This window comes from Haplochromis burtoni, unplaced genomic scaffold, assembly GCF_018398535.1.
Source record: "Haplochromis burtoni strain Fernald_Lab_line unplaced genomic scaffold, NCSU_Asbu1 Contig_499, whole genome shotgun sequence".
Classification (NCBI taxonomy): Eukaryota; Metazoa; Chordata; class Actinopteri; order Cichliformes; family Cichlidae; genus Haplochromis; species Haplochromis burtoni.
The window spans coordinates 78,309-88,588 of NW_024582860.1; the positions used below are offsets into that span (position 1 = coordinate 78,309).

The window sequence follows — 10,280 nt, forward strand, 5'->3', positions numbered from 1 at the left end:
GTCACCATTTTTAAACAGTGGTGTTACTTTAGCTGTTTTCATTTGTTTTGGGAATGTACCAGTTTGTAAGGACAAATTGCAAATGTGTGTTAAGGGTTTGGAAATGCCCTCTATCACTCTCTTAACGATTTCCATATCAATGTCGTCAGAGTCTGTAGAGTTTTTTGTTTGTGATTTCCCAACAATATCAATGATTTCAAAGTAGGTGCAGGAGGTGAGCTGGCTTCAAACAAATGATGAACGCACAGAGATTTGGTGCGGAATGTGCTGTGAAAATTTAATAAATGACAAATTAAAAAAGGCATGAACATGTTTTGTTTTTTTATCGAAAAAATATCGAACCGTGACACCAAAGAACCGAACCGAACCGTGAATTTTATGTATTGTTGCACCCCTAACATATATACACACACACACACACACACACACACACACACACACACACACACACACACACACACACAGTAGTCTGGAAAAATTCATAATGCTAGTTTCCAGTCTAAAAGTACCAGATAAGTAACCCTTCAATTATTAGCTTTTATTATGCAACATTTGAAAGCATGTGCTGCAGCAGCAGTGTTTGAGTACCAGGCTTTATTTGTTTATGTCCTCGGCCATTATCAAAGACTCATTTATTTAATTGACTGCTGTTTTTTGTTTTGTTTTTTTCAATCAAGGAAGTGCATGGTTTGGTACTAGTTGCAGGTTGTGCGTGTTTGTAATGTCAATTATTTTCATGCTCTTTTAATATCCATCTGTGAAATGAAGCCTTCCTTTCCTGTGGCCTCAGCGACAGCCTCTGAGCTTTCTTCTGTGACCTCCTCTCGCTCTCTGCCTGTGAATGCCCATCGGCTTCAGAAGCCATGCCTATGGAATGTAAACAAACAACACCAAGAGTAAGGTCAGCCTCCTAATGAGGGCCGCGGAGGAATGCGGAAGAATAAGTGGCTAAAGGAAGGGAAGCTCAAATAGGTATAGAGGTTAGGGGTGAAGAGAGTGAGGAAACAAGTGTGTTAAAAATAGCTTTCATTTGAAAACATTTACTCCTGTCCCCACTATATCAGCAGTAACTCTGTTAGACAAAGGGAATGGAATTATGGGCTACCTGATTTTAGTAGGACATGTTTTTTATTGTGGGAAATATGATCTTTTTTTTTTTTCCCTTCCCAACTATTATTATTATTATTATTATTATTATTATTATTATTATTATTATTATTTATATAGTTGTTATTATTTTAATACAGATTCTAACACTCCGAGGCTGTCTGTATTTTGCATTTTTGTAAATGTTTTAGCTAAAACATCTTATTCTCTTAGGATTTTTGTTTTTGTATAGACCAGCAATCCATATAGGTTTAGCTGTTATGCATGTCATGGTTTTTTGTAACAAGAATAATCACAAACCGCTCTTGCATTTGTTATATAGCATGTGCTGATGTCAAGCTTTCCTGGATCTGATGAAGCATTAGAACGTTTCTACAGCTGTCTATTTGAGGGAATTGTAAGCTAAAATGCCGCGTCGGGAGTTTTGCAGAGCGCCTAGGCTCTTGCACCTCGGCTCAGCAGACGCACAAACACACACACACATCTCCTAGCAGCCGCTGTTTACCCATCTCCAGCCTTGCAGCGCAAGCCCAGCAGTTGAGGGTGGGAGGGGTGACATTGCCGAGGATCAGCCAGCCCTCCTCACGATCTGCACGTAGCACAACCATTAAAATACTGCAGCCTCTGGAGGGAGGCCAAGAGTCAAAGTTCACTCAGTTCACTCGTCTTCTTCTCCAGCCCCACCCCTATGCTTTCTCTGTCTGTGCCCCTCTACCTCTTTCTCTGCCACACACAGACTCACACAAAGAAAGAAAACATACTGGATTGCGACTTACTTACAGGAAGCGCTTTGTCAGTTCGTACCCCCCCATCCCCCAACCCAGCAACTGTTCTTGTTAAACCCACCCCATTTATATTTAAAAAAAAAAGAAGATAAAATCCATGCAGCCAGAGCTACCTCCCCCATCTTTATGTCAGATTTTTTGTTGTTTTTCAGCTTTAAAGGCCCTGATAATGTGCATTCCAGCGGTAACCTGCATCACACAAAACATGTGAACACAATGTGGACTGACGCAAGTAACTGTGATCAGACATGTAGAGTAAGAAGATGCCGACGTGGGTCTGATGTCATTTTATTTTAATGCTCTCACTATGGCGTTAAAAGGCTTTGCACGCAAAGATTTACAATTTTTCTGTGGTGCAGTGAAATAATCATGAAATTTGTGCATGTACAGAAGTAAATGTACCTGTTCAACTCCCGGATGTTCATTTTGAATCCCAGCACCTTCAGTCTTTTCTTTGTTGAAAGGGTAGCTTTAACTTCTAAATGTGCTAGCATAGATGCTCTATAATATTTTACAGGGTAGAAACCCTGAGGAAGAAGTTTAGTCTACACTGAGTGTTTATAATAATGTTGCTATGGTTTATGTTGATGCAAGTTCTTGAAAGAATGTGGATGAACTTGCCTTTGTCTGTCATATCGCTGCTTAGACACTGCTTAGCATGAGGGCTTATTCCACCCTGTGTGCACGTTCACCACTCATCTGAAAAGAAAACACACGCTGTTTGGTGTTCAAGTGTCAGCTGTAATTTCCAGTGCAAAAGCTCTGAGATGTCTGAGAAATCTCTACTGTTAAAGAAAACACATTTTTCTGTATCACAGTCCTCGGGGTGGTGTGCAAATCACCGCTTGTGTGCGTCTTATTCCTGAAGGGCATTCGAAGGAGCGGGCGTGCTCCCTCGATGTTTACACCGAGAAGTTTACAAGAGCTCGTGGAGGTTCACTGCCAACACCCAAGCAGATCATGCAAGTCTTAGTAGAGCAGGAAGAGACGAGGGGAAGTTGCAGCATGATATCTCCGGTTTATTTTCCTTGCCAGTTTAAAGTTTATAACGAGGCAGCTGTGTTTTAGGCAGCTTGTGCCTTGTGTCAGTCCTGGTGCAGGTGAGGCAGTGCTACAGTCAGACTGCGGCGAGGCTTTCTGCTACTTCCACATCACGAGCCAGCAAATGCAGTTCGAGCTCCTTTGCTCCCGTTCCTCCCTTCTTTCTTGTCCTTGCAGTACAGCTTTTGTTTGACACATGAGCTGTAGAGACTGAATGCCTACATTTCTGCTGTTGTCACTGCATATCTGTTTTTACTAATCAGGGGTTTTTTTTCATGTTCCTCTCTTCAGGCAATGGTGGCATGTTACCCCGGAAACGGGACAGGATATGTGCGCCATGTGGATAACCCTAACGGCGATGGACGGTGTGTCACATGCATATATTACCTTAATAGAGATTGGAATGCCAAGGTATGGTAGTGATGTGTGGAGAACCTTCTTGTTATCACCATTTGATTCAAGAGTGATTTGAAATTAGAGCCCTACCAATACCCGGCCGTTATTGGTCTGCCGCAGATCTTTAACGAGTTTGAGCAATACTGGAAGGTTGATTTTAAGAAAGCAACCCCATCGTTTTGAGTTATTTTACATGATATTTTTTGTTTTAATTTCAATGACTCCTGTATTGGTCGGGCTCTATTTGAATTTATTTGTAAAATAATCATCAAAACAAAGTCATCTGTCATGTGTTTGTGTGTCAGGTCTTCATAACTTCTGACTTCCTGCCACAAGCATTTGACCAGTCAGTGCAGTTGTGGTGTGTGTGTGTGTGTGGCACTGTTGTCACCCTCCACCCTGCTTTATTCCATACACCACACCCGTACAGAGTTCATGATAGTGGTTACGTGTAGGTAAATGCTGTGTGGCCACTCTCCCTTTTTCATATTTCCCATTAAAATGCAGAGAAGGAAAAACACCCCATACTACCTTCCACATTTCTTTGTTGTTGTTGTTTTATTACAGGAATTTTCATATAGTGGTCAAATTAATTGAACTTTGTGTCATACAGTACTTAAAATATATCCACAGGAATTCAGTATTATCCTAACTTTATTTTTAGATGTCCTGCTAGTAAGTTGAACTGCCTTTCACCTTTACAATTGCCTATTTCACTGAAGGTCTTAGAAATGTTGTCTTGAGATTTTTGTGCATATCAACAAGATAACGTCATGTACTTACTGCAGATTTGCGGAGAGCTCTTTCATGGTTTGATCCTCCTCATCCACCACATATCAAAGCTGCTCTGTTCAGTTGCTGACTGTAGAGGCCATTTGGGGACAGGGAATTCAGTGTTACTTACAAGAAACCAGTCTGAGATTATATAATATATATGACATTAGAGCAGGGCGATATGACCAAAAATATTTATCACGATATACATTTGAAAATTTGTGATAACGATATAACTGACGATATAATTGACACTAGACAAATTACTTTTCAACTCCACAACTTTATTAGTGCAAACAAAAAACCATCAATGTATTTTCACTTAAACAAGCAGCTGTTTTTTATGTGCATTAAAGTTATATAAAAATTTAACAGTGCAAATGCAAATTCCTTGCTGACAGTTTAACCAAAAGGCATTTCCAGTGGAAATTGGCTGACATATCCTCAGCATAACCATGTATAATATCCACAAAACTTAAAAAGAGGTTATACACACACAATACGGTAATATTATGTTGAAGCGCAGTACGTATCACTCCGCGAGGCTCCTGCCTACAATAGCTGTAATGCTCCGACAATCCATCAAGCGGTGCGGGTTCGTAGCTTAGCAAAGTCGTACTAAAACATTTGACTGATTTTCTAACGCAGTGTATGACATATAAAGGTCAGTAAACACAACCAGAATTCATACATAAGGCCCACGGGATTATAAGGGGCACTGTCGATTTTCAGAAAAATCAAAGGATTGATTTTAAATGTGCCGTATTTTCCAAACAACACGGTAATAACGACGGCCCGCTAGCATGCTCTACCAAAAATAGCGCTTTGTTGTGTATCTGACGGACGAAAGCTAAACCAGTTCCACATCACTGAAGTTGCAGCATTTTTACAAACTAATTCTGGTTCATCCGTTTCATTCAACGATCCGCTTTCGTCCATCTCATTCTGCGTCATCGCCATGCTTTTTCCGCCATGTGCGTATGAAAACAAAGGCACTGCGCATGTGCGTTTTACCTATATTCTATCGTGATATTTCGGTTTCTTATCGTTGCCCATTATACCGGTATTACCGTGAATAGTATGATATGGCCCAGCTCAATATGACATCAACATCAGGAGATGGGTACACTGGTCACAGAGTGAAGGGCATGGTCAAAAAATATTCAGGTAGGTCATGACATTTAAATGAAGCTCAGCTGGTATTAATGGGGACAAAAGGGTGTGACATGAAACTGCCTCCCACACCATTACACCCCCTCCTTGAATCTGCTGCTGGAGCTCATCTGCTTTAAGGCTGACGTGTTGCGTGTTCAGTGTGATGTAACAGATGTGTGATGTAATGGGTGGTTATTTGAGTTACTCGTTCTGTCAGTTCGACCCAGTCTAGCTGTTCTTCTATGACCTTTGCCATCACAAGGCATTTTTTATTAATTTAACTGGATCATTTTTCCTTCCAGACGTTTCAGTAAAGCCTAAAGTTGTGCATGCAAGTGTAAGTAGATCCTCTTGGCAATATGCATTTAACTGCAATGTGCTTCAAGAGTTTGACGTATTTGTCCTTAGATAAGCAGTTGGGGAGCATACCTTCTAGACAGGTTCCAAGTTTCCATAACAGAAGGCAGCAACTGTAAAGTGGATCACTTTCATGTTTCTTTGAGGAGACTGTGACATGACACCAGTGCTGGGGCAGTATGACCTGTATTTGTATCGCAGTGTTTTTTAGTCTTTTTACAGAAGCAGGCCTTTTATATATTTTCACAGTAAGTTGTTTATCTGTCAGGATTGTGCAGAATAAAAAGCGTTTTACTGTCATAATAAAAACTAAATAAACATAGAGGTTTTTTTCTTTAAATGATTAAATAAAAAATAATCTACTCTTGGGCTATCTTTAAAAAAAATATACATTTGAAAAGGGCTCTAGAGGCAGTTTTCAACATAGACTGTATATAAAAGATGCCATACCATAACCTGTTGCATAGTGAAGTCCTGGGTTGAAGCCTCAAACAGCATTTTCACTACTTTTTCAAACAGTCAGGAATAAATGGTGGGTCTGACAGTGAAATCAAGGGACACTGCATTCCCTGCTTTATCTTTCATTCTGACTGTAGTGAGGAACATAAGTTACTAATTGAACTGCATCTTACTGTCACTGTGACCTGAAACTAGCAACTGACCTCAAAGTCATTCACAAAGTGTTTATTGAGGTCGAAGAGCAAAGCAATCATTTTCCTACAACTGAAAGTCTTTGTGCAAGGCACTTGTCATTGGCTGTACTTGTTCAGACCTGGAAGCTGTGTCCAATTTGTACATATAGTAAAAGTTTCAGTTCACTGTATTGCCACATTTTGGCTTACTTTTTAAATGATTGTGGTGTTAATTGTTAATCCATTGTCATATAAAACACCTGTTAATAAAATAATCGTGAATTATTATTTGTCAATCTAATATAGTTGGTTTTTTTTTTTTTGTTATAAAGAGGGTGCAGAGATCATACAGTTCCCCTCCCAATATGCTCTAAAATGCATATAATATATTATGTATAATCTCTGGGGAAAACCGTGTTGAGCGTTGTCTCTTCACCGATATAGCGATATTTGAAAAGATCATATTATGCATGAAATTAGGACTGGTATACCGGATGTGCGGCTATATCTGCTAGCATTACAAGTCACATGAGTAAACAAGAGGCTGACGTCCACACTTCCTTACATAGTTGACCTCCAGACCTGTATATGAAAATGACATAATTACAGGAAACTCTGTGCTGCTTTGAGATGCGAGTTTGCGGCAGGTCATGCATGAGTCTGTGTTCTCGCTGTGATTTTTTTCTAAACATCTATCACTGAGCGAGCAGTGAGGTGAGTGGAATGTGAGAGGAGACAAAATACACAGCCGAGTTGACAGTACTTTTACATTTAATTGCAAATACTGATACTGTGATCGACCCTTTTGCTGGTCACTTATGTACTGCTTTCAGCTGCTGCCTTATTCATCACAGGTCTCCACATACAACCCTCAGACCCTCAAAGGGATTCCTGGTTGTTTTAGCATGTTGCTGTTGTTCATCTGCATTAATGCAGTTTCTGTGATGGTCAGGATGATTTACTTTGACTTGTGATAACAGTAGGTACTTCTTTTTTTTTTTCTTTTTTTTTTTTAGTTTATCAGATGTCATATTCAAAGCAGCAGTCTCCTGAATCTGACTTGCACCATTTACATTGTATTATCTGTTCTCTGAGCACTTCCTCCGCAGAATTGCCTGTTTTCTTATCTATATAGTAAATCTTTTCCTGTTAATGCGTGTATCAGTCATGGGGTAGGTTGTGCTGCTTTTTTTTTTTTTTTTTTTTTTTTTTTATGCGCATGCTTTAGTTGTTACAGCAAGCCATGTGCTAGATTCCTGTTGGACATGTGAATAATTACAATCTGGCCTCTGATTGGCTATTAGTAGGCTTATAGAATGTGGTTGCCTGGATACCGGGGCCTCACTATGAGAGAGTGACATGGCTTTGGAATGTTCAGGTTCAGTTGTTCCAGTTATTTACCCCCCAAATTTATGTCACTTCAGCCGCCACGCCTTCTGTATAAAATCACTTTGAGACTTTAACATGTAGATGTCCATCTATCTGCAATGCAGTAAATAAAATGTTGATTTAATATTATACACTCATTTACCACACAGGCAAGCAAATGTAAGAGAAAGGAAATGACTCAGCCGCTTTACTGCATATACGAAGTGCAAAGTATGCTTAAAGGTTTAACCATATATTTTTCCCTCCTTTTGGAGTCACTTTAAACATCAAGCTAAAGTACTTTGCGACTATAGGGAAAGGAAAAGCTGCCTTTCAGAAACCTCAGCATTTTAGTGTCTGCCAAGGTGAGTTGAGAGGAAAGCAAAACGACAAAATATGATCACTGAGAAACAAGGAGCCTTACGAACAATAATAAGGTTAAATTCATGTGTTGTAAGATTTGTTAAAATGGAAAGTAAAGGGGCCTAATCTTTAAAATATAGACGAGCTGGGCTGGTTTCACAGTAGAGGAACGTGATGGCCAAAGGTTCTGCCTCCAGTTTTATTTTTGGAAACTCTCTGAACCACAAGTCTGCACTCTGACAATTGTGTACTCTATTGGAATAATGTGAAAATGCGAGGCCTTAAAAATGCGATGCAGCTTTGTATGCACTGAGAAGAGTTTTAATACCGTTTCTCGATTTAAAGGAGCTTATGAAGGGAAGCTTTTATGAGAAAATGTGTTCTTTTTGTTCTGGTTGCTCTCAGTACTGTGTTGTTGTTTTTTTGTTTGTTTTTTTTGTTTTGTTTTTTTTATGGGAAGGTGAATTAAAGGCTTTTCAGAGAGAGAGGCATGCAGACATCCTAAAAACATGAAAATATAAAAGTTCAATTAGGAAGTAACAATGCACCAACAGTTTTTTTTCACTGTCTTGTGACAGGATGTTCCGTTTTGTTGACAATGCTGCACAGTCGTCGAGACTGTTACGTATGAGACAAAGAACATATTCTTGTCAAAAATGACTCCCGAGATTTCTCGTAGTAGCAATGAAGGCCAAGGTAACATCACTGAATACATATGTTAAGACTGTGTTTCCCTGAGGTTTTTGGCCAATATACTTAGTTGGCTTTAGAAAAAAAAAATTACAGGTCATCGAATTCGTTGTGCCTTCAGATGTTTTTGTTGTTTAACCAACTGATGTGTGTGTTCTGGTTGTGTGTTTGAGTCTCATCTGCATGGAAATAGAGATTTATGCACTGTTTCTTTGTAACATTCCCTAAGGAAGCACGTTTAAGGTAGAAAGTATCTATCCCTAACACAGAACCCTGTGGAACTCCATGGCTACATACAGGAAAGAATCATCTCAGACATAAAAACATGGGGAACTTGTATTATTATGTTAAAAACCTGTGCTGTGTCAGTTTATCTAGTAGGACAAGTATAGAGATGAGTACAGTAGTCTGAGATTGTGACAAGATTGTTGGGTGGCATTTGCCGTTTCTGTGATAAATCCTGACCTAGACAGACTTTAATGATACAGCTGTGAGAAAGATGTGATGTTCAAAATGGTCACCATTTTATTTTTAAAGATATGAAGAGTCATGTGATCATTGGTGGTGTCAGTCTGGCTACAGTGCTGGGTTTTTTTCCAGTCAGCAATGAGCAATATGCAATTCTGCCATTACTAAAGGCATATTTTTCAATGTTGTGATACTTTTGGTGAAATTCTTCCACATTAGTAAAACTCCCACCTCCCATGCAGCTGTATCGCAGCTGTATGAAGTATTTATATTTTGCAAGACTAGCTGCTATTTTTTAAAAGTTAATATGCTGTAAATTAGTAAGAAGTATGAAGTGTCCATACATGCTTTTTCTAGTATAATTATTTTACTCAGGGTTCCAGGGGATTTTATCTTCCTCCAGCCTACAGTGGGTGAGTGGCGAGGACCGGTCCTGCGTGCGTTAACACCCACGCTTGTAGTCGCCACTCCTATCATTCCTGTGAGCATGTTGCAGTAATCACCGCCACCATCACCAGTACTAAAGCTAAAGTTATGAGCCCTGATTTACAGTAAATGTTATTTTAAATGATAAACATTCATACTGGTATCAGTGCAAGGTGCTGTCAGGTTTGGTGAGATTTTATTTGTTTAACTTGGACAGGGTGTAAAAACATCACGTCCCTACCACAGTTTCCAGCACCTACTCAAAAAAAAAAAAAAGTGTCTCATCAGCAATCTCAGTATTAGTAATTTCATAACTCTGTCATTGATGGGACGCTTCCTTTTATGAAGAAAGTTAACAGACTATTAATACTGAGAAAATTCTGGTAATGTGATCGCTGACTTTGAAATAATTTAAAGCTCAGCCGTCTGTTAAAGCAATCTGTACAGTCCACCCCAGTGTGTGACTCAAGCTGCATGAATGGGTGTAATGGTGTGTGTGTGTGTGTATGTGTATGTGTGTATATGTGTATATATATATATATTTATATTTATTAGGGGTGCAACGATACACAAAATTCACGGTTCGGTTCGATACTTTGGTGTCACGGTTCGATATTTTTTCGATACAAAAAAAATGTTCATGCCTTTTTAATTTGTCATTTATTAAAATTATAAATATATATTTTAACTCAAAAGTACAGTTTTTAAATTTAACCCT

At 39.1% G+C, this 10,280-nt stretch overlaps 1 protein-coding gene across 2 annotated transcripts in view; it reads left to right on the forward strand.

Annotated features, from left to right (window-relative positions):
* Positions 1-10,280, forward strand: part of egln1a (egl-9 family hypoxia-inducible factor 1a) — a 37,123-nt gene that overhangs the window by 17,827 nt on the left and 9,016 nt on the right. The window contains exon 2 of one of the 2 annotated variants that reach the window (XM_005946832.3): positions 3,225-3,344. The exons of the other annotated variant lie outside the window; for it this stretch is intronic. Within the exon in view, the coding sequence (XP_005946894.1) occupies positions 3,225-3,344 (120 nt within the window). The remainder of the gene's footprint in view (positions 1-3,224; positions 3,345-10,280) is intronic. 2 annotated transcript variants of the gene reach the window in all.